This window comes from Molossus molossus, unplaced genomic scaffold, assembly GCF_014108415.1.
Source record: "Molossus molossus isolate mMolMol1 unplaced genomic scaffold, mMolMol1.p scaffold_m16_p_8, whole genome shotgun sequence".
NCBI classification, from domain to species: Eukaryota; Metazoa; Chordata; class Mammalia; order Chiroptera; family Molossidae; genus Molossus; species Molossus molossus.
Window position 1 is genome coordinate 1,727,879 of NW_023425402.1, and position 25,815 is coordinate 1,753,693.

A 25,815-nucleotide genomic window follows, 5' to 3' on the forward strand; every position below is an offset into this window, starting at 1 on the left:
AGTAGCCACCCATTCGCTCCTTCATTTTTGCAGCGTGGACAACAATGGAGGACTACAACTCCCAGAGAGGACCGCGCTCGTTCACCAAGCAGAGACCAATGGACGTCGACTACTGACCAACGTCGACTAATCAGGGCCAGCCTCGCGGAGGCTTTGTCTCCGAGCGCCGCGCGGGCCCTTCTCCCGCCTCCCGGCCGGCGCACGCGCGCCCCGCCCTGTCCGCCTACCCTCCCGCGCCCTGCCCTCTCCTTTCTCCCTCTCAGAACCTTCCTGCCGCCGCGTTCGGACCTCGCTGCTCCAGCCTCCGGGGCACGTCCCATTCTACCAGCCTGTGAGCAGCAGCAGAGAAAAAGAATTACACATTTTCTTGCCCCATACACACTTTGAGGCGAGCAAAAAATTTTAATTTGAACCATGAGGGAAATCGTGCACATCCAGGCGGGCCAATGTGGCAACCAAATCGGTGCCAAGGTAAGGATTTTAAACCTCTTTTAACTATATTTCTTTTTGAGTAGAGAAGGATCCAGATAGACTATGAAGAATTAGTTGGTTTTGGGCTGTTTGCAGTCTCCAGCCTTAGCCAACCTTTGCCAAAAAGAACTTTCATATGTATAATACGCGTTTGTAGGTAGAATTTGCTTTTGGAAAAATGGGGAATTATTTTTCTTGGCAGAGTCATTTTGGGGAAGCTATCAAAAACACCCTTGAGGGTTGGGGGGCGGAAAGATCGAGGTTCTGTAAGGTTTTACTTGTAGGGGATCTCCTAACGGTCCTTGGCTGGGGAGGGAAGGGAGATGCGGAAACCGGCCGAGACAAAGCGAGCCGAGGTTCCTCCATGTGCATCCCCCTTGGCGGGGTTTCGTAGGCCAAGCCCGAGGGGGCAGGGGCGAGGCCGGGGGCACAGCTGCAGAGCCCGGTCCCAAGCTGGGGAAGCGCGCGCCAGGGTGGGCTGCACTGCGCGTTACCTCCACAAAAGACCGGGGTCTCCGCGCGCCCCCGTGATTCCCGAGGAGTGGGCAGTTTTTCGTGGATGAAAGGCTAATCTGAGCTGGATTCACTTTGCTCCCTTTATTTCCCTTTAACGAGACCCTTTTAGGACTTGAACAGAAAGGAAAAAAGGGGTGTCCTTTAAAGGGTACTTCGGGACTAAATGGTGGGAGAAAGGAAGAGAATCCTCATTTAAAGCAAGAGGAGGGGTTAGGTAGCCAAGGGATAAAATTCCGAGGTCAAGGTAGTATTTCTTTTTTTTGAGCGCGGCTACTGTGTAGCTGGGGAGGAAGTGTGGCCGCTACGTTGTAGCAGCAGGGCAGGGCCCCGCGGGGCGGGCACTGTGTGGTCCTGCCGGTCGCTAGGGGGCGCGCTAGCTCTAGCCAGACCCCGCCCCTCGCGCGCTGAATTCGCGCCTCGGCCCCGCCCAAGCGCGACGCCTCCTTTTGTCAGCGCTTAGCGCTACAGCCGCATGGAGGGCTGGGGCTGGGCGACTACAACAGTTGGTTTCTGCGACGTGGAGGGGCGGTGCCCTGCGTGGGGGACGAGCGATGAGCTTACGGGTCAGGTCGGCCGCCTCCATCCACCCCACCGGTGTCTGCGATCGCCGGGTCCTCCCAGCTGGACATCATTTCACATCCCGAGCCGGCTCTCCCGGGTGGAGGTGTTTCGGGGAGGGGCGTGGCAGGAAAGTGGAGGGGATGGCAACACGGCATGCCTGAAGTTCAAGTGTTGGAGGCAGGGGCATAATTGACTGTGACCTGCGCAGTCAAGGTTTCATCGTTCTTTTCCGACAGTTCTGGGAGGTGATCAGTGACGAACACGGCATCGACCCCACGGGCACATACCACGGAGACAGCGACCTGCAGCTGGATCGCATCTCCGTGTATTACAATGAAGCCACAGGTAAGGGAAGGAGCCGGGGAATATCATGTCTCATTTCCTTTCCAACTTCTGGTGTCTCTTTCCATTCCTAGAGAACCTCTTATTCCCTTGGAGTGAACCCATCCTTCCCCTTTGGAAACCTTCCTCTGTTGAATTCCTCACCACTGGGGTCAAAGACTAGCTCTGCTGCCACCTAGTAGCAGCACCTGGAATCACAAGTATTTAAAAAATATTCTTATTTTCTTTTTAGAGAGAGAGGAAGGGAGAGAGAGATAGAAACATCAATGAGAGAGAAGCATCAACATAGATAGGCTGCCTTCAGCACATACCCCACTGGGGATCGAGCCTGCAACCTGGGCAATGTGCCCTGACCATGAATGGAACCAGTGACCTCTTGGTGCATAGGTTGATGCTCAACCACTGAGCCATACTGGCTGGGCTACCTTCTGCCAATTTTCACTCCTACTTTTCTTCCCTGTAGGTGGAAAATATGTACCTCGTGCTATCTTGGTGGATCTAGAACCAGGTACCATGGACTCTGTTCGCTCAGGTCCTTTTGGCCAGATCTTCAGACCAGACAACTTTGTTTTTGGTAAGTTATACAGATATTTGTAGTACCATCATATTCAATTTATGTGGGTGTAAGAGGACAGGAAGAGTTAGGAAGTGATTATTGCACTGGAGAGCTTTTATAGGGTCATGTTCTGAAATCTCTAATTGAGGGTGGTGGGAGAGTCACTGCCTTACATGGTAAACTATTGGGGGGAGGAAGGATATGTCACAGGTGAGCCTAGGAAAAGAAAGGGGTCCACAGGCATTATCTCAAGAGTTGAAAGGTGGAACTGTGTGTATGAACCACACTTTACTCATCAAGCTTGCCTCCTGATCCCATTCCAGGTCAGTCTGGGGCAGGCAACAACTGGGCCAAGGGCCACTATACAGAGGGGGCTGAGCTCGTTGACTCAGTCCTGGACGTGGTGCGGAAGGAGGCTGAGAGCTGTGACTGCCTGCAGGGGTTCCAGTTGACCCATTCGCTGGGCGGGGGCACAGGCTCTGGAATGGGCACCTTGCTCATCAGCAAGATCCGTGAAGAGTATCCTGACCGCATCATGAACACCTTCAGTGTGGTACCTTCACCCAAAGTGTCTGACACTGTGGTTGAGCCCTACAACGCCACCCTCTCTGTCCATCAGTTGGTAGAGAATACTGATGAGACCTACTGCATCGATAACGAGGCCCTTTATGACATCTGCTTCCGCACCCTCAAGCTGACCACGCCAACCTATGGGGACCTGAACCACCTTGTCTCAGCCACCATGAGCGGGGTCACCACCTGCCTCCGCTTCCCAGGCCAGCTCAATGCTGACCTCCGAAAGCTGGCAGTCAACATGGTGCCCTTCCCACGCCTGCACTTCTTCATGCCTGGCTTCGCCCCTCTAACCAGCCGTGGAAGCCAGCAGTATCGGGCCCTCACTGTGCCTGAACTCACCCAGCAGGTATTTGATGCCAAGAACATGATGGCTGCTTGTGACCCCCGCCATGGCCGGTACCTCACAGTGGCTGCTGTCTTCCGTGGGCGGATGTCCATGAAGGAGGTGGATGAGCAGATGCTCAACGTGCAAAACAAGAATAGCAGCTACTTTGTGGAATGGATCCCCAACAATGTCAAGACAGCTGTCTGTGACATCCCACCTCGTGGTCTGAAGATGGCAGTCACCTTCATTGGCAACAGCACAGCCATCCAGGAGCTGTTCAAGCGCATCTCAGAGCAGTTCACGGCCATGTTCCGCCGGAAGGCCTTTCTCCACTGGTACACAGGCGAAGGCATGGACGAGATGGAGTTCACCGAGGCTGAGAGCAACATGAATGACCTAGTCTCCGAGTACCAGCAGTACCAGGATGCCACCGCAGAAGAGGAGGAGGATTTCGGCGAGGAGGCGGAAGAGGAGGCCTAAGGCCACGCCTGTCGCTCAGGCTTCTCCTTCCCTAAGCTTTCTTCCTCAGCTGCCCCTTCCTCTCCTTCAGAATTTGCATTCTCTGCCTTTTTTTTTTCCCTTTTAGGGGTGTTCTAGAACAGCACCTGGCACATAATAGGCACTCAATAAATATTCATTGTTTGTTGAATGTCTCTTCTCTTGTTCCACTCTGGGAAATCTATATTTCTGCCATTCTGGGTAACTTTATTTCTTTCTGGTGCCCATTTCTTCCTCTCTGTCCAGTTAAGTTTTTTAAAAAGATATATGAAGTTTTGTGTTTAGAGGGAGAGGGAGAGAAACATTGATGGGAGAGCAGAATATCAAGTGGCTGTCTCCTGCATGCCCCCTACCAGGGATTGAGCCTGCAACCCAGGCATGTGCCCTGACCAGCAATCAAACCAGTGCACGGGATGACCAACTGAGCTACACAGGCCAGGGCCTAGTTAATAATTTCCTCTCTCAACAGAATTCTCTAAGAAAGCTGTGTGTCATCCCAATCACAACTGGATGCTGATGTGGTAGCCCAGGGGAAAGGGACCCACAATAAAATCTAACAAGACATCTCTAGAAGGAATGGGTAGGGTTTCCAATTCCAGAGCAGTTTTGGAGAGTGGGATTCAGGCTGTCAAAAGTCCTAGTTTCCAGGTATTTTTTCCTGTTCCACCTTTAGCTTTGGGGGAGGTGTTAACAGTATTATCTCCATTTTCAGTCTCTCCAAGCTCTGTTCTGAGCTGTTTACTTTGCCAGGGCTCTGCCCCACTCTATCAAGTAGGACCCTTCCTTCTTTCACTTTACCTCCCTCATATTAAATCACTTTCTGTGGATGGAGGGATATCAGTCCTGTATGTATATGAAAGGTAGACACTGCCACCTGAATGTTGGAGTCATTCCCCAGAGGAAAGCGGACAGGCACCCTGTCTTGGCAACATCTCAATTCTTTTGTTATTGCCTCCCGTGGCACCCCCCCCCCCCATTGGTTTTGTCCTAGCTTACACTTCAAATTTCTGTTTTTGTGTTAAACTTGCTTTTTTTCATATTGAAAAAAATAACATTGCCCCAAAGAGCCAAAAATAAATGGGAATTGAAAAAAATTGCAGGACGTGTGTTCATTTAGCTGACTGGTTCACTTAACACATACATTCTGTTCTCCATTAATGGATGAGAATAGAATATCCTGATGCTAAATTGATCCTCATATCTTAATCCCTGGTACCCAAACCAATCCCCCTCTCCCCCCAGTACAAATCTTCACTAGGATAGGCATAGGCTCATACTGGATCTAGGAACTGAAATGGGAACAAGGTGAAAGTCAAGTGGTGCATAAGTGGTTCCTAGACCAGTAGCACCATGGAGCTTATAGAAGTGCAAATATATTGAGAATCATCCATGTAAAACTATCAGCTGCGTCCTACATGTCCCCTACCAGGGATCTAGCCCACAACCCAGCTACCTTCCCAAACAGGAATAGAATCCGCATCCATTTGGTGCGCAAGACCATGCCCAACCACTTCCCAAGGACATGCTTAGAGAAGGGAGAGAAACATGGCCCTCCATACGCTCTGACTGGGAACTGAACCTGAAACTCCGGTATGTTCCCTGACCAGGAATTGAACTGGCAACCCTTTGGTGCATACTTTACCAACTGAGCCACTCCAGCTGGGCAATATTGCACAAATAAGTCAAAGCTACCCTGTAAGTCAATTTCCTTTGGCTATATTTTCAGTACAGTTGCCCCTTGCCGCTTCTGAAAAAAACCGTGATAGAGTGAAGCTGTAAATGTGGAAGCGTGAAGTGGGAGGGACGACTAAATAAAGAATCCTACTTCGCGGAAATTCATTTATTGCAGTAGAGTCTGGAACTGATTAACTGCGATAAACGAGTGCCGACTAATTCTAGGGACTAAAGCAGTTCTTACATTCCTTCCATATATCAGCATGTTTTCTGACTAAACCAACTCTTTTAGGGAGGTGGGAGGGGGTGGGGGAAGTTAATTCTACAACTCTTTGGTGTACAAGTAACTTTCTCCCATTCTAAAAAGCCCACTTGAAGGAAACAAGCTATATTCTAACATTTCAAATGAGGTCTGTTTTAACTTAATTATTCATAAGTATCAATGCTTAACAGCAATTTATTTGATACGTTGAGAACCTGCAGCCATCCCTCAGTCTAGGTCAGGAAATAATTCTGAACAACAGGCTCAGTGTAGTTTAATTAGGACGTTAAACAAATTGGGGTAGGGTGGGATTATCAGAATGCTGGCATGGAACCCTTGGGGGGCTGGCAGTCTTGGTAGTGTGGGCCTGGGCAGGGAAGCAATCCTTCCCCTCCAAGGCAAGGCACAGGCTATTTGGCAAGGAGAGATGAGAGGTGGAACCCCACTCTCAAAGGACATGCTCTGGGAGGCCAGCTGAAGTGCATGCAACATGGGGACCATACTGGCAACTTGAACCAGGAGGCTAGGCATCCGTGAAAGTTGAGGACTCAGGCTGTTCGCAAAGGCTTGTGGTTCACCTGGCAAAAAAGAACAGTGGATGGGTGACACGGGAACATCTCCCAGGCTCCACGTGGATGAGTGGGCTGCAGGGAGGACGTGCACACCTAGGAGTTTTCTCTTTTTTTTTTTCCTTTTCCCGCTCACAGTTTACATTCAATATTATTTGTATTAGTTTCAGGTATATAGCATGGTGAGGAGTTGGCTGGTTTTTCTGGCACTGTACCTCACCCCTTTAGCCAAGTAGGTACAAGGATCCCTGGATAGCAATGAATAACTTGAAAGGGTGTGGGAGGGGCCAGAGCTTGGCTTGCACAGACCCTCTGTAGCTCCCAATTCCCCACTGCAGGCCTGAAGGAGGCTCCAAGGAACCCAGCTTGAAGATCACTGACATGGTCCAATGCTTTTATTTATATGTATTTTTTTATGTAACACACTCTTATATGGTACTTACTATGTGCCAGGCAGTGTTCCAAACACTGCAAAATGTTAATGTCATTTAATCCCCTTATCAATTTAACAGGGTGGCTGCTACTATTAATCTGTGAGGAGCCAGGCAGAGAGGAATTGAGAACTTCTCTAAGTTCACAGCAGGTGCTGGAGCCAGGATTCACACCAAACAGTTTGGTTTCAGAGCTGCTCTCTGACCTCTACCATAACCTTCAAGTGAATCAACAGGCACCAAGAAAAGCAGTGATATGCCTTGGAATGAACTATCAACAGGCTGCTACTAGTTCCTTGCACTGGAAAGTTGGCCTGGGTTGGAAGTCAGCATCTTCAGCTATATAACATGGGTTAAGTTACTTAACATGTTAGTGCTGTTTCTTTACTTTGTAAAATACTACCTACCCCAAGGGTAGTTTTATTAAAACATTTTTGTTATAAAAACGATGTTGAAGCTGAGCACTGTCTGGCATGAAGGAAGTACTGAATGAATGCCAAGGTGCTCGGTGCCCCGAATCACATGCCTCAGGAACGCACAGGTTCTGCTCCACACCCCCTGGAGCCCTCACCTGGGAGATGCTGACGCCGGTGAGTTTCTCCACGCTCTCAGGCAGGCGGCTCAGGATGTCCAGTACTTCACCGGTCACTTTGGCAGCCCCTACGGCCCCACTTCCACTGGACACCAGTGTAATCTTTTTGGCCGAGGTCAAGGGACCACTGATCTCCTCTGCCACCTGGTAGGTAAGACACTCACTCAGCACCTGTGATCTAATCACAACCCTCCTAAAATTCCTTACCCCAGGTTTCTTAAGATCCCATCCTACTGATCATCTTTCCTCACTTTGGCCACTGACATAACTCCCACCCCTAATTTATGGTCCCCTAGTTTGGTTCTTGTGGTGCCCACACACTGGCAGACCTGGGGTAGCTTCTCCAGCAGCATGTCCAGCTGAGCGGCCTCCTGATATAGCTGGAATGCTTCTGCCTTCTTGGTCATCTGTTCAGCCTCAGCCCGGGCCCGGGCCCCAATGGCGAAGGCCTCAGCCTCCCCTCGAATCTGAGGAGGGTACAGGATACTGTGATACTGACTGCAGCAGTTAAGAGCAAGAACCCCCAGCTCAGCAGCAACACCCATTCCCCACAAGCCAGAGAGGCACCTCCTAACTCACCCTCACAGACTCAGCTTCTGCCTCTGCCTGCATAATCAGCTGGGACCTGGGCAAACAACGGATGTGGAGGGAGGAAGGCTTACTCTCAGGAGAAAGGCCCGGTGCGGTGGGTAGAGGCTCCTACCACCGGACTTCCACAGGAGGAGTCCAGGTAGTGAGGACCTCAGCTCTTCATCTATGGGCTCCCAGGTGTGAAGGAGCCGGGAAGGGCAGGGAAGGGCAGGGAAGGGCAGGGAAGGGCAGGGAAGGGCAGGGAAGGGCAGGGAAGGGCGTTTACCTCTCCGCCTCTGCTAGGCGCTCCAGCTTGTAGCGCTCGGCTTCCGCCGGCTTCCGCACGCGGGCCTCCAGCTCCTTCTCTCGGCGGGCGATCTCCTGCTCCTGCACTGCCACCTGCTGGGCCCGCTCCACCACCTGCACCTGCACCCGCTGCTCCTCGATCTGCTGCTTGGTTTTGGCCACCTGGGGAAGAGGGCTGCTCAGCGTCCCAGCTGCAGAGCCAGAGGCCAGGACAGGGCTCCAGGGTGGGATATGAAAATAAATATAGTGGGTACACGGGCAGGTCCCAGGTCAGCTCCGCCATGCCAGTGGAGTCCACTTCCTCTACAGACCCAAGGCATGCATGGCTTGATCCTCCTCAGGGTCAGTATCAGCGATCAGGACTTTCCCCAGGCAGCCTGTGACAGGCTGGGACCCTTGTCTTCCACAGGCCAGATGAAGTGTCCCTCCATCATCTCCCATTATGACTACTTTTCACCCTATCTCCAAGTGTGAGCACCTGGGGGACACTGAGGGCAACGATGCCATCTACCTCGTCTGGTCCCACCCGTCCCTGTCCCTGTCCATTTGTGCTGCCCTAACCCTAGTGCAAGGCGCCCTCAACTCCAGCCCCAACTACTGCAGTAGTCTCCCATGTTCTTTTTAGGGGGCTGGGTGGGTGTGCATGTGCATTTTTTTTTTTAATCCTCACCTGAGGACATTTTTGCATTTATCTTCAGATAGAGCAGGAGGGAGAGAGGAAGGAAGAAACATTGATGTGAGAGAGGCACACTGAGTGGTTGCCACCCACACGACCCCAACTGGGTCGGGGACAAACTGCAACCGAGGCACATGCCCTTAGCGGGAATTGAACCTGGACTCTCTGGTCCGCCGGCTGACGCTCTAACCACTGAGCCAAACCCGCCAGGGCCATGTGTATCTTTCATTTTTATTTTTGTGTATGGTGCAAATTCAAAAGAAAAAAGTATACAGTGAAGAGTCAGGCTTCCATATATTTCCTCCAACGACCTGGTTCCCTTCCCCAGAAGCAAACACTGCACCCAGCTTCTAGTGTATCCTCCAGGGACACTCTACACACATTTACAAGAACGTGCATATAGCCCTGACTGGTTTGGTTCAGCGGTTAGAGCGCTGGCCCGCGGACCTGAGAGTCCCTGGTTGGGGTCCTTTGGGTGGCAACCACTCAGACACATCGATGTTTCTCTCTCTCCCTCCCACTCTATCTGAAGATAAATGCAAAAATGTCCTTGGGTGAGGATAGAATGCATCTTAGTTGGGCAGATGTCATTTTCTTATTCCTTGTAGAGTACAGGGAGCAGAACACTCTTGCCAGGTGTTAGTGAGATGGGTACAGGGGAGGAGCACACTTCCTTCCTGTCTCATTGCTCAGGCTCAACCATGCACCATCATCACTGTGGGTGTCACCAACACAAGAGGAGGGACCCCTGCTTTGACTAGGCCTATCGGTTCCCTCTAGAGGAATGGTGCTTCTGGAGATGGGCCCTGTATTATCTCTGACCTGAAACGTCAAGCCTGTCCCAAGCTGCACCGGCTGCTCCCGGGGCAGTGCACACAGTCAGCTCTCTGTGCCGGAGCCCCCGCACTCCCAGCCCCTGGCCACCTTTCTGTGGGCAGGAAGTTTTTGAGATCTTCCTTCTCTGAGATTCTTACTCCACTCTACTATTTGAATTACAGTTAGGTTAGCTACAGGTTACTATGTTGAAATTCATTTCGACATACTTTTGAAGGCATTACTCCATAGTCTTCTAGCTTCTTAAGAAATGTGAAGTCATTTTTTTTCTCCTCTTCTCTCTGGAAGCTTTTATGTCTTTTCTTTGTTCTTAGTGTTCTGAAATTTTAGTGATGTTTCAATAAAGATGTTTTCCATTCATTGTGTTGGGCACTTGGTGGGTTGCTTCCATCTAGAAACTCACACCCTTCTAACAGATAAACATTTTGCAACAATCTGTTCTCTCTTCTATTTTCTGGAAGATTTATTAAAATTTCTCTTCGAGCCCTGGCCGGTATGGCTCAGCAGTTAGAGCATCGGCCTGTGGTCCCGAGAGACCCGGGTTTGGTTCCCGCTAAGGGCATGTACTTCGGTTGCAGTTTGTCCCTGGCCCTGGTTGGTCGTGCGGGTGGCAGCCACTCGATGTGTCCCTTTCACATCGATGTTTCTCTCTCTCTCTCTTCCTCTCTCTCTCCCTCCCACTCTACCTGAACAAAAAAATGTCCTTGGGTGAGGATAAAAAAAAAAAAAAAAATTTCTCTTCGAAAGTGATTTTTAAAATTCTGCCACCTTATTATTTTTTCCCCTTTTATTGAATTTATTAGGGTTTATTAATTTCTAAGAGCTGTATTTTGTTCTGTGTCCTGACTTCCTGGATGTGGATTCTTATTTCACTGAATACATTTATTTAATGTGAAATAATGTGTTTTATTTATTCTCCCTGCATAGTCTGTCTTCCATGTTGCAGGGCTCCCTCACAGGTCAGGTGACCCACGGTTGTCTGCTGGCAGTGACGAGGGTCGACAACACTGAAAGGAAGCTCTGGGTTGTGGGTGAGGCTTGTGGACTTAGAGCTTCACTCTATGGTGACCTGGGCAGGCCATATGCGGAGAAACCTCTGATTCAGGATCTTTAAGTCTTTCCTTTTGGATTAGTCACGTTTCCAGAACACTTTTTTGATTTATTCTTTGGAGGATGGAGTGTCTGGGAGCCAGTGGGCAAGAGGTGAGGGGAGGCTGTCGGCATTTAGCATTCAATAGGTCCAGTCAGTTCATGGCCTTGTTACTGGTGAAGTACCAGGCCTTCACCTGTGTCTGGATGGTCCCAGGTCACATCTTCTGGTTTACTCTCACCAGATAATCAACCTCCCGATGTCTACTTGGGCAGAGAAGGGACCCAGAGGCAGGGAGCCAACAAGGGCTCTAACTGAGAAGTTGTTCTTCACCTGTTTTTCCTGATTTCAACAATCTTCACCACAGCTCCAGGCCCATGGATGAGCCAGCTCCTGAACCTCAGATCACATCACTGTTTCTTCCCTGGCACCTTTGTCAATTATGGCTTTCTGGCTTCCAAAGTGATGTAATGGTTTCTATTCCTTCTGTTCCCATTCTCTCCCTCTCGAAATCACTCTATGTGGTTTTACTGAGGTTTTAACTGCATTTATTCAATCCATCATCTTTGAAAAAGCTTCTGACTTGTCTCCCTGCTGCGTTTTTTCTGATAATCATTTCTCCACACAGCAGCCAGACTGATCCTTGTAAAAACATAAACTGAATGACAGCACCTCTCTGCTTAAAGTTCTCTAATAGCTTTCCACTGTTCTTTGAATTCTCTTCTAAGTCTCCATCATGGCTACCTGAACCCTCTGTGACCTGGCCTTGCCTCCCTCTCCTTACAGCACACTAGCCACATCAGATCAGAAACCTCCTTTCTGTTTCTAGGACACAATAAGCTCTTTCTACCTCTTTCTAGCCTTTGCATGTGCTGGTCCCCTGCCTAGCCACTAGCCACTAGCCACATATAGTTATTTAAATTAATATTCAATAAAATTTAAAATTCAGTGCCTCAGTCACAATTTCACCAGCCACATTTCTTTTTTGTTTTTGTTTTTATCTTCACCCAAGGACATTTTTGCATTTATCTTCAGATAAAGTGGGGGGGTGGGGAGAAACATTGATGTGAGAGAGACACATTAAGTAGCTGCCACCCACACGACCCCAGTTGGGGCCGGGGACAAACTGCAACCAAGGTACATGCCCTTAGTGGGAACTGAACCCAGGACTCGCTGGTCCGCAGGCCGACACTCTAACCGCCGAGCCAAACTGGCCAGGGCACCAGCCACATTTCAAGTGTTCCACATCACAGCAAAATACAGAACATTTCCATCACCACAAAAGTTCTATTTGAGTATCACTGGTTTAGAATACTCTTAGCCCACACCTCTTTACGTTGCTGGTTCTTTCTCACCTTCAGGCTTGTTTTCTTTTTTCTTTTTTTAATTCCTGATCTGAGGACATTTTTCTATTTATCATCAGATGGAGTCGAAGGGAGGGAGAGAAACATCAATGTGATAGAGCCATGCTGACTGATTGCCTCCCACACAACCCGACCAGGGCCTGGGACGAACTACAACTGAGGTATGTGCCCTTGACCGGAATCGAACCCGTGACTCAGTGGTCCACAGGCTGATGCTCTAACTGCTGAGCCAAACTGGCCAGGGACAGGCTTTGTTTCATATATCATTTGCTCACAGCAGCTTTCTCTGACGACCCCAAGTAATACAGTAGCCGCCACTGCTTTCACGTCCTGGTTGATTTCCTTCACAGCACATACGGTAATAAGAGCCTATGAAGTTCACTGATGTGCTTGTTAGCTGTGTTGTTACACTGTAAGCTCTATGAGAGCAGGAATCTTCTGTCTCATTCATACTTCCATCCTCCCCTCTAAACAATGTCTGGCACATAGAAGGCACTTCATAGATATTTGCTGACTGAATCATTATTTCCCAATCACCTAGCACAAAACGATGAACTGCTAAAAGTTAAACAGAGCCCAAACCAGCCAATCCGTTGATTTGCAGACAAAAAAAGCTATGTTTAGACAGTCAAGGACCTTATCCATAGTCCTACCCATGCTAGTGGTTTCCACTATGTTACTGCTTCTCAAACTCTATTGTATACACAAGTCATCTAGGAATTTTGTTAAAGTGCAGATTCTGATTCAGTCTGGGCTGGAGCCTGAGACTTTGTATTTTTAATAAACCCTCCAGTGCTGCTGGTGGTGGTGGTGGTGGTAGACAGACCACAGTTCAAGCAGCAAAGCACAAGCCAGGAATTTATCCCCACAACTAGAAATATTTTGCACTTTATTATGCTTTTAGCCTGTACCGACTCTTGGCAAAAATGGACTTCATAATATTGCTATCCTTTGAGTAAAGGTCTTCAAGTACAGTTGACTCTTGTTATTCATGGTAGGTCTGGTATATAAAGTAGCCATGAACACGGCATTATCAAATAGTTATTTTGTTCCCAGGAGAAATATGGGGTTAGATTCCTATGAGCCTCTGGTTACAGCATTTTTATCAACAGGTCAATATACAACTTTATTTTATGTGTGTTTCTGTTTTAAGTCATCTTAAGTAGTAAATATTGTTGGCTCATTATCAATGAACTTACGGCCAACAGCACTAGGACTCCTGCCTGAATGAAGCTCACCTAACAGAACTATTTCCGCCATACACATCACAGTCTCCTTTCGCTTAGAAAAACTAGACAGCACTTCAGCACTATGCTTGAAGGCCATTTTAAACAGTGAAATCACGAACAAAGAACACAAGGATGTGAAAAGTGTGACAGTAAATATACTATGAAGACAACACTGCTTATAGTATGAGAGTTTAAAGAAGGCAGAACATCTTGTTCAACCTCAACTGGGAACTGTGTACTAGGCAACTCAGATTTTTCACCCCTCTGTGCATATCTGCAAATGACCACAAAAGTGCTGCGAGTACTGATTTTGGAGTTAGTAAATTTTAGCGAGTAAGCACATTCTCAATATGGAATCTGCAAATGAGGACTGATGGTACCCCCTTGCAGTATCCAGGACTACCCATAGATCACTTTGCAGGATTCAAAGCCCAACTCCCATGTTTTCCTTCCTCACACCCTCCTTTGATCAACAGGGCTGTGCAAATGAAAAAAAGGTGCCCCTTCCTTTGGAAGGATGAGGAATGCACAGAGAGGCATGGGCTGGACCTCAGCTCTGGTGCACCCCCATCCAGGTGCCATCGCACAGGGCACAACTTGCTCCAAACACATGACTAGCCCTACTTATCACATACTGCTTGACGCTTTATTTGCTCTTTAGCTGAAATGTTTCGGTCTTTTAAATCTTCTTCATATGGAGGAGTTGGGTCAGAAACGGAGAGCAAGATACGGGGATCAGGGTTAAAATATGAGGGAGTGGTAGCCTGAGAAAAATGACACAGGGGCAAGGTCCAGCCTGGCCATCTGACCAGCATGGTGGCTCTGACCTGAAGCTGATAGGCTAAGTCAGCCTGTGCCCGGCGGGTGTTGACCTCAATGTCATATGTGGCCTTCTTCAGCTCATAGTCCCTCTGCGCCTTGGCCATCTCGATCTCACTCAGGTACTGAGCAGACACTTTCTCCTGCTTGGCTTTGGCCTCCTGTCCATACAGAGATCAGGTAGGGAGTCAGAGCAGGGAGGGGAAGGCCCCCGGGGGGAGCCAACTTCCCACTTGGCTCCCCTTACTTTGCCCCAGCCCTGGCCTTATCTATTTCCTTTGCCAACCCAGTTCTACCAGCCCCCAGTCAGTTGTGCCCCTCCCTCCAAGTGCCCGATAAGCCCACGGTGACCAGGTGACCCTCCCATCCCTCTCACCCGGATCCCAGCATCTCTCTTGGCCTCAGCTTCTCCAATCCGAGCATCTTTTTGGACTTGAGCGGTTCGAGCCTTTCCCAAGGAGTGCAAGTAGTCCTGTGGGAGAGATGCAGAAATTGGAGCCCTTAACAGGGTTTCAGAGAAAGGAGCAGGAAAAGAGAGGATCACCCTTCCAGGTTTACCTGATCATCGTGAATGTCCTTCAGGGTATAGCTGACCACGCTGATGCCCATGTTCACCAGGTCTGAGGAGGCCACTTTGAAAACCTGCTCTGAGAATTTCTGCCTGTCCTTATAGATTTCCTAAGATAACAGGATAGCAGGAAGGAGGAACTTAAGCTCTCAAGGTCCTCTGGCCACTGTCTCCCACAGAACAGCTCAGTTCTTAGCCCCCCTCAGAAATCCCTTCTAGACGTTTCCCTGCTGTCAGGCCCACCTCCACAGTCATGTGGGCCATGATAGCCCTCTGGTGGCCCTCCAGCGTCTCCAGTGCAATTTGGGCAATCTCAGCCTCTGTTTTCCCCAGGAACATCTGGCAGGCAGCCGCTAACATCTCTTTGTTCTGCCCCTGAATTTTCACCTGTGGCAGAGGAAGGGTGGGAGGGGTGAGGTGGAGATCTCGGGAAGCCAGGGACGCAGCAGGGAGAGAAGGAAGGAGCAGTCCAGTGCCTTGGAGAAGGAGAAGCTACATAGAGAATGTCTCTGCCGGCAGCGGCGGGAAGGCCATGGTCACAAGATCCTTAAGTCTGGGGACTGAGAAAGTGATGGGAGAGTGGACTCGGGGGAAAGGCTCTGAAAGCCTCACCTGGGCAATGCCAGTGACTGAGATGGGGACCCCATGGCGAGTGTAAACCTTTTCACTCTTGACATTGAGGGTCAATGTGTTGAGTGAGATCCTAGAGAGAAAGAGAAGGGTGAATAGTGAAAAAAGGAGAAAAGAGAGAAAACTAGGGTCCCCTTCCCTGGCGCTCTTCCTACCCACCTCTGGATCTGCTGGATGCAGGGCAGGACGAAAACTCGGCCCCCAGCTACCATGACTGGCGGGCTCCGGCAGAAACCTGAAAGGCGAGGGGCCAGTGAGCTCTGGCTGCGGTAGAACTAGAATATGGAAGACCACAGAACTAGGGGAGGGAGGGGGTGGGCAACCCTCACGAGGAAACCTGGGAGCAGGACGGCGGGCTGCCTGAGCCTGGCAAGGGTAGCTGCTGGGAATCACAAGCTTGCAGCCCTGGGTGGGTGGGGTGGAGGTGGGGGGGAGCCTTGGCGCTGTGAAGTTGGTAGGGATGGAGGGAAGGGGCAGGGGACGGGCTCGCAGGGGTTTGGGGGTCACTGGCTGAGGAGAGTACAATACTCACCGGAGACCACCATGGCCTCATTTGGGCCACAGGTGAAGAACATGGCTCAAGTGGGAGCTGGAGGAGAGGAGAGCAAGCCCCTGCGGGGATGCAGGGGCGCTGTGGAGTGCACAGGAGTGACTGTGTTCCGTTCCCGTCAGTCCCGCCCAGCCTGCAGCCACCACCGCCCAGTCCCTTCCGCACTCCGGGGTCCGCTATAATGCCTTTCCCTCTGAAATCCGCAGTCCTTCAGCGACTCCCCTCGCCTGCTCACGGCCACTGCCTGCGTCCCGGCCTGCAGGGAGGACGGTCTCCCCGGATGTGATGAAACTCCTGCGCCCAGAGAGCCCCAGACCTCGCACCATCCTCCCCGCTCCTCCGCAGCCCGACTTCACCGCCCCTCCCCCACCTACCTTCGGGGACGCGCGGCGGCGGGGACCCTGGGAGAGGAGCCGCGGCCTCTCGCGCACCACCTCGGAAGCCCAACCCGCCGCCTCGCGAGCGCCCCACCCCTGGCCGCACCCCGGGGCTGCGGCAACGCGACCCCGCCCCCCGCGGCGGCCCAACCTCGGCCCGCCCCTCGTTCCCGGCAGGCCCCGCTCGAGCCCAGCTGGCCCGCGCGGCCTCTCTCCCTGGCTCCCACCTCCCGGCCGCTTCGCCCTGGGCGCGTGACGTGACCTCCGTGGGCCGGGGACATTGCCTCATCACGCTTATGCCCTATGGCTACTGGGGAAACCGCAGACTGGACAACGAACGTCTGCGTCCGGTCATCGGATGCCGGGTCCCATGGTCTGGGAAGAGGGGCTGGGGCCCGGGAGGAGCGCCCGCTTGGGGCCGTGGCCTCTGTCCCTAGTGCCCGAAGCTGGAAATCGCCGCCGGCAAAGATACACTCAAATGACTGCCGACAGTAAATCGAGTTTATTTGTGTTCACAGAACATACCGGGCGACCCCACAGCCGCCCCTGACAGCCCCCACCCCTTACCCCTTACCCCGTAGCCACCCCTTGGGGGCAACTTCAAGGAGATGGAACGAAGGCCAAGGACCTTGGAGCCAGTGTCCGCCGAGGCCTCACAGAGTAGACCTAGGGGGTTGAGATGCTGGAGGACGGAGAGTGTCACCCCCTAAACCTACGACCCACCCCTGTCCTTGCCCCTCGCAGGGCGTTCTCCGGATCCGTCCTCTCCATTCCCTCCCACCTCCCTCGGTTCCAGGCGTGTCGCCAGTTCCACCAAGTTCAGTAAAGAGACCACAAGTGCAGTTGCGGACATGCCTCGCACCCTCGCATAAATTAAATAAATATTACATACACCCCTCTATCACCTAAGGGACATGCATAAATACATATAAATATTAATTAGGAGCAATGAGACATAAATTAACGCCGCCGCTTTCCCCGCCCGGCGTGCCCGCGCGTGTGCCATCCGGGAGGGCTGGAGGCTCTCCTGTAGTGTTGAGTGCGAGGTGCCGGGAGTCCCAGTTTGGGATACGCTCTCGCACACCAGATACACCTGGTGTTTCTTTGCTTTTTCATACTCTGTTTCGGGTGTGAGGAGTCACGGTCAGAAGGCGGCCGGGTGTCGCTGGAGAAAAGTGCTGAGGTCCAGAGTGTAGTCTGAGGGCTCCGCGGTCAGATTAAGGGCCTCGAGGGCTGGGGGCGCAGGGGTGATCGCTGGGGGCTCGGCGCTGGGGGCGTCCTCTGGGGTCAGGGGCGCCGGCACACCGTCTTCAGCCATCAGGATCTGGCAGAAGACGATGGCGAGCAGGAGAAAGAGAAGCCTTTTGGCAGGGTTCGGGTCCTCGGCAGGCGGCTGGCGTCGGACCTGGGCGGAGACAGCAAAGGGAACAGGTCAGCTCGCGGCCCCGACGTCCGACCATTCCCTCCGCCCCTACCCCGGGCCTCCCGCTTCGGCGACACTCACCACTCGTGGATAGAGGACCCTACGGCTGCGCTTTCGGTGCCCGCGGTAGGTGCTGGGGCGCGCGGCGGGGCCCATCGCCGACTCTGGGAGAGGTTCGAACGTGAAGATCTCTGGACCGGAGCCCCGCCGGGGTCCAGGGCTGGTGGATGGTACCGGGGTCGGGGCCCGCAGGACGGTCATGGTGGGCAGAGAGCTGCGGGAGCGACACATGGTAGCTGAGCCGAGAGGAATGACGAGTGCTGTCCCGCAGCCGTCCAGAGCTAGTTCTGTACAGCTCAGAATTGGGCGGGCCTTCTCAACTCCACCCCGGAGCGCAGGGCAGCCGGCCGGAAATTCCAAGATTAAGCAAAGGAGGGGGGGTGGAGACTTGGCCTGTGCAGTCACGCTGCCCAAGTGTGAGTGTGTGAGTTGTGAGTGGGGGTCGGCGAGCTCTCGTGCTGCAGGCACATGTCGGGACATGCGGCAGCTGGGGAAGCCACAGGCCCATCTCTGGGAAGGCAGCAGGACTTCCATGTGCAAGGCTGGCCATCCGGCTACAGTACTGACCCGGCAAAGTCAAGGACCCACAGTTATATTCACTTCTGGATACACACAGAAAACACTCCAAGAGGGAAGTCATCGTAGAAATAGCCAAGCAGAGAAGAAAAATGAACTCTTTAGCACACACAGACCTAACCCAGTTGGCCTGAGCACACTGGAAAACACACATACAAACATTCACACTTACACCATATTGTAGGGGTGGAAAATTTCCCCCCTTTTTTCTTCCAGGCTCTTTGGCTGGTCTAATGATTAAATTGACGTAAGACATTAACGTCAATGTTAACGAAAAACAAATTTAATTACGTGCTTACGGGAGCCCATGCAGACCTGAGACTCAAAGGGAGTCAGGAAACAGGCTTCTGTGCCATCCTGGTAAGTGGGAGCGGGGCAGGTGGGCTTCACAGGGAGCAGGCGGGGGCAGGGAGGTGAGGAGAGCAGGTGCTTGGCGGTCATGTTTGCCTTGAAGCAGGCAAGTCTTTCAGACAGAAAGGCCCTCTCTGGCACTAGCCCTCTTCCTGGCACAGGCCCCTGATCCATTCCTCCAGGCAGTTAAGGGAGAGCTCCAGAGCATTTCCTGAGTCTGCTGGGTCCTGATGGCCTTCAGCTCAGTGACCACAGGCCAGTGTGGCCCGTTCTGGGGCGGTGTGCTTTGCCTCTTCAATATGCGTATCACACAGCACACATGTCTCCCAGAGCAAAGACGCAGACTACCTGGGACAACCCAGCACTTCCCCACTTGGATGTTCACACAAAGCTGGGGCAGAGGATCACCAAATACAAAGGTGGGTGGTCAATAGTTGTCCAGGTTTGCTCCTTGTTGTGTGGATCAAATAACAAAACTCATGTGAAGAACATTTTAAACTGTGAGGCATTATGCAAATGTGGTAAAATGGTAATAACTAAAGACAGAATGGACATGTTTTCTTTTAAAAAAAATATATGTTTTTATTGATTTTTTAGAGAGAGGAAGGGGGAGAGAGAGAGAGAGAGAAACACTGATGTGAGAGAGAAACATCTATCAGCTGCCTCCTGCATGCCCCCTACTGGGGATCAAGCCCACAACCCGGGCTTGTGTCCTGACTGGGAATTCAACCCAGACCTCTCAGTCCATGGGACAACTCTCAGTCCACTGAGCCACACTGTCAGGGCAAGAATGGACACATTTTCATTACTGCCTTGGAGACAGCTGCTCATGGACACAATTTAACATCTTTTGGGCATTCATGGGTGCCAAGCACCCTGTGGAAGTTACTGCTGAGAGTACCGAGGCTGTTCAGCGTAGGTGCTGCTGAGTGAGGTGAGCCAGACAGAGTAGATACCTCAGCTGTGGGTCTGCTCAGAACTCCTTGAGGGTCCTAAGAAAATGGAAGATGGTGGAAGGGGGACCAAAAAAGCTAGTGTACTAATCAATCAGATGAGGCTTCCTGGAAGAGTGCATGTGAGATGACCTTAAACAGTGGGTGGGACACCACAAAGGCAGATGTGGAAGATGACTGTGAGGAAGAGAATGGAATCAGTTTTGAGCTGGAAAAGTACAGGATGTGTTTGGGGAACCACAAAGAAAACAATCCCAGAGTAAGTTCCCCACAAAGGAGTAGTGGGAAGTCACAAGGGCTGGGAAGGAGTTGGGAAGAGTGGGGACAGCTTAGCGGCCAGGCCAGGAATCTGGGTGTGACCACACTGTGCAGCTTGTGGGACAAGGGCTGATAGAACAGGAGGACAATTCGAGCCAGGGACTGAGCGGTGTGAGGAGCATGCCCCGGCTGACGAGACACTGAGGCAGGGCAGGAGGCTGTTGAAGAGGTGTAGATAGAAGGTCATTAACAGGGGCTTGAAAGGTCGTGGCACAGGGACTAAGAGGAGGGGTGGCTCTAAAAGACATTCTTTTTAGGAAAAAAAAATGTTTTTATTGATTTTTTTAGAGAGAGAGGAAGGGAGAGAGAGCTAGAAACATCGATGTGAGAGAGAAACATCGATTGGCTGCCTCCTCCATGCCCCCTACTGGGGATCAAGCCTGCAACCCGGGCATGTGCCCTGACCAGGAATCAAACTGGGACCTCTCAGTCCATGGGACAATGCCCAATCCACTGAGACACACCGGCTGGGCTCTAAGAGACATTCTTCACATGGAATCACCATAATTTAACAATAAGATGTCTCATTAGTGTCAGGGAGCATGAAGAGTGGGAGGCTGACAGCAGAGAATGAGCAAGGCTGACTCCAGATTTGAAATGCATGGGGCTCACTTCACAGCAGGTCATGTGATGCCTGGTGCACATGGTGAGCACATGTCTGACCTCTCCCATTAGAGACGGTGGCACACATGTCTTTATGTCTGCCATGGCACCCAGCACCCTAGTGCCCTGCATGCAGTAGTTGCTAAGTAATCTTGATAAATGAAAGACGAAAGTGCAGAACTGTAAACACATACTAGCTGGGGCACCCAAGCTTTTGATATGTTCCTTCAAGCTCCACATACAAAATGGACAGTGTCTTAAGAAAAGCTGGGACAATTCTTATAGAAACACCAAAGTAGGAACATCTAAGGGCATTTCTCAACCAAGATTGCGTGAGGGTACAGTAAGGGGATAGCCCCACAATTGGGCTAGAAATGGATACATTATTACTGTGTATACAATTGCTTCCTGGGGCTACAGGTGGCATTACTTTATACCTACGACTCCTGTCTAAACACATGGGACCCCTTCAGCATTACACACTTCTTCCTGACAGGCATAACACACCCTCCTCTACAAAGACATATCCTTTCCTTATACCTGCCTTTCACACCTGCCATCATCCTTACATCTATACCCAAGCACAGTGAGCCTGCACACCTACCTACACCCTTATTCCAAGGCAACCTGCCCACTATGCAAAGCCCAACATAAACAATGACTACTGACATGTATGCACCAGCCCACGTGCTCACAGACATAAATTGGGGGTGGCGGAGATGGGGTAGTGTCCCAGATCAGGAGTGCACACTTGTTTATGATGGAAAGTTTCTCCAGGCCGCTAGGCAGGGGATGGGAATGAAGGGAGGATGTCAGGCTCTTTCCTGGCCACTACCTCACATCTGGAACCAGGACCTCCAGCTGGGTCTAGTTATTCTCACTGTCCTGGAACAGACAGACCTTTCTTTGTGGCAAAACAAAGAGAAGAAGCAGAGAACCCAAGAGTTTACCATTCCTCCTTCTTCTTTTTTTGTTGTTGTTGTTAATCCTTACCTGAGGATGTTTTTCCATTGATTTTTAGATAGAGTGGAAGGGAGGGAGGGGAGAGAGAAAGAGAAACATTGATGTGAGAGAGACACATCAGTTGGTTGCCTCTTGTAGTGCCCCTCCCCCTCCCCCAGGGCTGGGCCAGGATCCAACCTGCAACCCATGTATGTTCCCTTGTTCCCTTAACCAGGAATCTAACCTGTGACTCTTCGGTCTTCAGGCCGAAGCTCTAACCACTGAGTCAAACCGGCCAGGATTCGCCATTCCCTCTTAGTCTCATCCCCATTCCTGCTGCCCTCAGAGACCCGGGATCTGCCCCTCCCCCTCCACACAGGAAGATAGAGAAAGGTGGAGAGTGAATCATTAAGGCAATGAGAGGGTTTTGAGGTGAGGGCTGAGGACGGAGTTAAGGCCAGAAAGGGCCAGTTCTCATTGCCCTAATTGTAGGAGAGCAGGCCCGTGGCCTCTCCATTTTGAGCTGTCCTCAATTCCCCAACTCCCCAGGATCACCATGTTCCTTCATTCCCCTGCGCTGACGTTGCCTCGACCTCCCACTCACCTCTTTCTTAGCCCCTTGCTTGTTCTCTTCATCACACTCCCTGCCCTGGCCAGTTTGGCTCAGTGGTTGGTGCGTCGTCCTGCGGACCAGAGAGTCCTGGGTTCGGTTTCCGCTAGGGGTATATACAAAAATAAATAAAGAACACTCCTTGCCTTGGGGAGTCCTTTATGCACTGTATTCGTGCACTTTTGGCTGTTGTGTGTCTCCACTGGAGCATCATCGCCATGAGCCCTTTCCTCACGCCATCCCTGTGGGATCTCCAGACCAGGCCTTTCAGGGGCTTTAATAAATATTCCTCAATCCCTCTCCTCTGGGAGCTACACCTTATCCCCAGAGGCGTCTGTGTATGCAGTTGTGTCCCTTCCAAGCCCTCACACTCCCTCTTCAAAGGTGAGGTTGCGAGGTGCTCACCTGAGGCCCAAGGCGATGTGCCCACTGTGCAGGCAACAGAGGCACAGCCTGGCCCTCACCCCTTCTGAGTTCCTGACCTGCAACCCACCTGGAGTGCCTCCGAGCTGCCAGCTCAGGCTGGACAGGGGCACAAAGGTACTGGGAAGGAGGCAGCCTAGGGGTGAGGGTGGGAGACTGGTCGTTGGGAGTGAGACCTTCTGAGAGAGGGAAGCAGGGACAGAGGGAGGGAGCAGAGTCCTGGGGTCATGGAACGAAGTGACAACCCTTCCCTGCACCTGGCCGCTGGGGCTCAGGGACTCCTCCGGACTGGAAGGTCTGAGAGGGAAAGGAGACAAGATGTGGGGTGGCAGGAAGAGCGTGTCATCATCTCTTGGTGTTAGAGGAAACTGGGTTTGAATTCTGCTCTGCTGCTTATTAACTCGTGACACAAGCCAGCTGCTTAGCTTCTCTGAGAGTGTTTCCTCCATGGAGAAGTGGGCACACTGGCCTTCAGGGTGTTGCAGGGACTGAGTATGAACACACTGCTTCTCAGCACAGAGGGTGCTGCTTCTGTGGTGGCTGACAATCCTGGGACGAGGGGTTGCTTTGGAGCAGACATGGGCAGCTGTGAGGCAACCCAGGCGTGGAAGACTGGGATGGAAAAATAGCCTCCAAGTGCTATGATCATCAGAAGATAGGGTTTCTCTTTCTGTCCCTCTCCCTCCTCCTCGGGCTCAGGCTGGGTTTGTTTCTTTTTCTTTTCTCCAGCAGAGCAGTCTCCTGCATTCTTAGTTCCTGTTCAGTCAGCTCCTGTTCTTTTAAACCCCTCTCCCTCGCCCTCATACACACACCTGCTGGTCAGGACAGTTCTGGCCAGAGGCGAGTGGTGGGGCGGGTGGTGAATTCTCGGCAGCGAGTTAATCAGTGACCCCTGAAGACTTTCTTTTGGGCCTTAGGAGAGGCAAGATCAGGCCAAGGCAGGTTTCCCTGACGCAAAAAGATGGCAAGAGTGCCTGGAGGGCCAAGGCAAGGTCACAGAAGAACTCGGTGCCCTTGCCCTGATCGGCAGCTCAGCCCAATTCAGCCAAAATCCCCTGGGGCTGCTGAGAGTGGGCGCTGGGAAAAGGACCCAGCACCCTGTTTAGTGCCAGCACTGGCTTTGTAGGGCCCGGGTTGCAGCTCCTCCCCTGGCCTGTGTACAACTCCAGAGAGCAGGAGTTCATCCTCCCGCTCGCTGCTCCGCTCTCCGCTTTCTGTCTGGAGCCGCCTCTCCAGGCAGGCTGCCCAGGCTGGGAGTGGAGGCCCGAGTGCCCCTGGGAGGCAGCAGCCTGTATCTCTCTGAAGATCACTCCTTTGTCAGCACTGCAGAATATGATTGAAGTTCATTCAAAGTATAATCATGGGCAAACAAGGGCAACAAATAAAGTATTTCCCTTTTTGAAGGCTGGCGTGGGGCCAAGGGTGTCTGGGAAGATCCCACGCTGGGTTCCTGTTGGAAAACTCACCCAGTTTATGGTACAACGACTTACGTGCCACGTGTTTGCCACCTGCTGCTGATGACCAACGCTTCGTGCCACAGAGTTAGTACAGACCCCAGGTAGGGTAGAGGTGGCCTCCCGCCCCCACAGTTGGCACATTCCACCCCGAGGTCCTGCTGCCCATTGCCAGCATGACCTCCTTGGCTCTACTTGCCCAGAATTTTGAGGCACCTTGGGCTTGGCTACAGGCAGGGGTGCTCATCCTGAAGACTCAGCCTGCCTTGATCTCAGCACCCACTCTGGGGTCGCAGAAGTTTGCACCTCCTGACAGCCCACAGCCTGGCGGGGACGGGGAGATGTAGGACATGGGGATCCAGATGTGGCTCCTGGGAAAGCAAACTCTCCAAGGGCAGCCCTTCTCTCGCCCCAGTTCCACCCACAGGCAGGGCCCGCACACTTTCTCAGGAGTACATTCTTCGCTTTGTAGAAAATGCCCTAAAAGGAAGAGATGCCACTTTTTTTTTTTTTTTTTCACCCGAGGACCAGGGCCGGGGACAAACTGCAACCGAGGTTCCTGCCCTTAGCGGGAACCGAACCCAGGTCTCTCTGGACCGCAGGCCGACGCTCTAACCGCTGAGCCAAACCGGCCAGGGCAAGATGCCACTGTTTATTGAACTCCCTTACCACTCAGCTATCTTTCTTCCTCCGGTCACTTCTGAATGTCTTCACTCGCAGTGGCCTGTGCACAGGGTCAGGGGGCTGTGTCCCTGTCATGTTTCCTGGTTCCGAGGCCTTCAATGGAAAATGCTGCCACCGCCAAGCAGCGCTGCGGAGACGCCAACAAGAAATGGGCTTTCTTCCCTTTTTTATTTCAGTATCAAGAGCCAATATAGGGCTGGGAAAAGAACCCAAATGTATCTGTCTTCCAGGAGATGGTGAAAACCCACCCGGAAAATACGGTTTGGGGTGCTGGGCTCATCCCCTGTCCAGCGAACTTGAAGGGACGTGCGCCCCGCAAACACTGTTCGGTTCTGGTTCTTCGGTGTTATTGCAGAGGCTGGGCCCCTGATAGGTGTCGCTCTTCCGCTTCCCTGCCTTCTACACGGAGTGACGAGGCTCACCCCACCCCAAGGCTTCTGGACAGCTGCGGGCCCTGGCGCCCCGAGACTCGCTCTTCTGTGCCCGTTGGCTGTAAAGCCCTGGCCACGAGGAGACGCGGCTGAGCTAAGAGAAGGAACTTGGGGACCTCGAGAGCCTCTGCAGGGTGTGGGGCTCCCGTGGAAACGTGAGCTCCGTGGGAGGCCGAGCCCCGCGCTCCCACCCAGTCGCGGAGCCGGCGGTCGGGGCTGTCGTGGGCGCGCCGTCTGTCACGGGCGCAGAGGCCCCGCCCGCCCTGCGCAGTGTCCCATCCAGACGTCAACCCTGGGCCCTGGCAGTTTTTCACACAGGTTGGGTCCAAATTAGAATTGATCTTTGTTTTTACTTTATTCAGATTAGTAACATGCAACATGGTGATAGTTTATGTTAACGTGGAAGAGTGTTGTCAGAGTGCAGATTTCCATGTTTTCCAGTGTCAGACCTCCCCGTAGACCTTAAATACGAACTGTACAACAGGATCCCTGTGTCTAACCAGCTTCGGTCATTGCCAAGTCCTGCTAAGGTAATCGTGTTAGAGTGCGTTACTTTTGCAATATATGTCAGCGATGGTAAATAAATAAATAAATAAATAAA

The 25,815-nt window shown here is 51.9% G+C and overlaps 3 protein-coding genes across 6 annotated transcripts; 1 reads left to right on the forward strand and 2 right to left on the reverse strand.

Moving 5' to 3' along the window:
• The first annotated feature begins 249 nt into the window (after window positions 1-249).
• TUBB (tubulin beta class I) lies at window positions 250-3,996 on the forward strand. The gene is made up of 4 exons (XM_036248178.1): window positions 250-471; window positions 1,785-1,893; window positions 2,354-2,464; window positions 2,770-3,996. The coding sequence occupies exons 1-4, from the start codon at window positions 415-417 to the stop codon at window positions 3,825-3,827; spliced, it is 1,335 nt and encodes a 444-aa protein (XP_036104071.1). The 5' UTR covers window positions 250-414; the 3' UTR covers window positions 3,828-3,996.
• Window positions 3,997-6,046: 2,050 nt separating this feature from the next.
• On the reverse strand, window positions 6,047-16,458 carry FLOT1 (flotillin 1). Of its 4 annotated transcripts, none has more exons than XM_036248693.1 (13): window positions 16,384-16,458; window positions 15,992-16,071; window positions 15,619-15,694; window positions 15,442-15,532; window positions 15,073-15,216; window positions 14,820-14,939; window positions 14,638-14,733; window positions 14,270-14,422; window positions 8,230-8,411; window positions 7,953-7,998; window positions 7,703-7,840; window positions 7,353-7,517; window positions 6,047-6,359 (listed from the first exon to the last, which is right to left on the reverse strand). In XM_036248693.1, the coding sequence occupies exons 2-13, from the start codon at window positions 16,032-16,034 to the stop codon at window positions 6,330-6,332; spliced, it is 1,284 nt and encodes a 427-aa protein (XP_036104586.1). In that variant the 5' UTR covers window positions 16,035-16,071; window positions 16,384-16,458; the 3' UTR covers window positions 6,047-6,329. The 4 variants fall into 4 exon arrangements, with proteins under 4 accessions (XP_036104586.1, XP_036104585.1, XP_036104583.1 ...); XM_036248692.1 differs by having other exon boundaries at window positions 15,992-16,090; window positions 16,384-16,452; XM_036248690.1 differs by having other exon boundaries at window positions 15,992-16,303; window positions 16,384-16,451.
• Window positions 16,459-16,967: 509 nt separating this feature from the next.
• IER3 (immediate early response 3) lies at window positions 16,968-18,184 on the reverse strand. The gene is made up of 2 exons (XM_036248919.1): window positions 17,891-18,184; window positions 16,968-17,791 (listed from the first exon to the last, which is right to left on the reverse strand). The coding sequence occupies exons 1-2, from the start codon at window positions 18,098-18,100 to the stop codon at window positions 17,531-17,533; spliced, it is 471 nt and encodes a 156-aa protein (XP_036104812.1). The 5' UTR covers window positions 18,101-18,184; the 3' UTR covers window positions 16,968-17,530.
• Window positions 18,185-25,815: the final 7,631 nt, after the last annotated feature.

Coding starts and splice junctions, on each gene's coding strand:
- TUBB (XM_036248178.1), top strand. CDS start 415: ATGAGGGAAATCGTGCACATCCAGGCGGGCCAATGTGGCAACCAAATC. Junction 1,894..2,353: donor GTATTACAATGAAGCCACAG/GTAAGGGAAGGA, acceptor TCTTCCCTGTAG/GTGGAAAATATGTACCTCGT. Junction 2,465..2,769: donor ACCAGACAACTTTGTTTTTG/GTAAGTTATACA, acceptor ATCCCATTCCAG/GTCAGTCTGGGGCAGGCAAC.
- FLOT1 (XM_036248693.1), bottom strand. CDS start 16,034: ATGTTCTTCACCTGTGGCCCAAATGAGGCCATGGTGGTCTCCG. Junction 15,695..15,991: donor TGAGGCCATGGTGGTCTCCG/GTGAGTATTGTA, acceptor CTCGCCTTTCAG/GTTTCTGCCGGAGCCCGCCA. Junction 14,423..14,637: donor AGAGAGATGCTGGGATCCGG/GTGAGAGGGATG, acceptor CTGTATGGACAG/GAGGCCAAAGCCAAGCAGGA.
- IER3 (XM_036248919.1), bottom strand. CDS start 18,100: ATGTGTCGCTCCCGCAGCTCTCTGCCCACCATGACCGTCCTGCGGGCC. Junction 17,792..17,890: donor GGGTCCTCTATCCACGAGTG/GTGAGTGTCGCC, acceptor GTCTCCGCCCAG/GTCCGACGCCAGCCGCCTGC.